Here is a 278-nt window from a genome sequence, read left to right on the forward strand (position 1 = left end):
TTGGGGACAGGGTGACAAGATCGGGGACAGTGCTGGGATAAGGTGACAAGGTTGGGGACAGGGTGACAAGATCGGGGACAGTGTTGGGATAAGGTGACAAGGTTGGGGACAGTGGACAGGGTGATAAAGTTGGGGGACAGCATTGGGGACAGGGTGACAAGGTTGGGGACAGCACTGGGGCCAGGGTGACAGCGTTGCGGCTGCTGCTGAGGCCACAGCGATGACACCGGGGCTGGCGGGGAGGGGGGAGCAGGGTGACGGGGGTGCCAAGGTGACAG

General features: G+C 62.2%; 1 protein-coding gene across 1 annotated transcript in view; it reads left to right on the forward strand.

Annotated features, from left to right (window-relative positions):
- Positions 1 to 41, forward strand: part of SART1 (squamous cell carcinoma antigen recognized by T cells) — a 14030-nt gene extending 13989 nt beyond the window's left edge. The window contains exon 17 of the mRNA XM_010572555.1: positions 11 to 41. Coding sequence (XP_010570857.1) covers positions 11 to 41 — 31 coding nt within the window. The remainder of the gene's footprint in view (positions 1 to 10) is intronic.
- Positions 42 to 278: the final 237 nt, after the last annotated feature.

Source organism: Haliaeetus leucocephalus, unplaced genomic scaffold, assembly GCF_000737465.1.
Source record: "Haliaeetus leucocephalus isolate CR32 unplaced genomic scaffold, Haliaeetus_leucocephalus-4.0 Scaffold341, whole genome shotgun sequence".
Taxonomy (NCBI): domain Eukaryota; kingdom Metazoa; phylum Chordata; class Aves; order Accipitriformes; family Accipitridae; genus Haliaeetus; species Haliaeetus leucocephalus.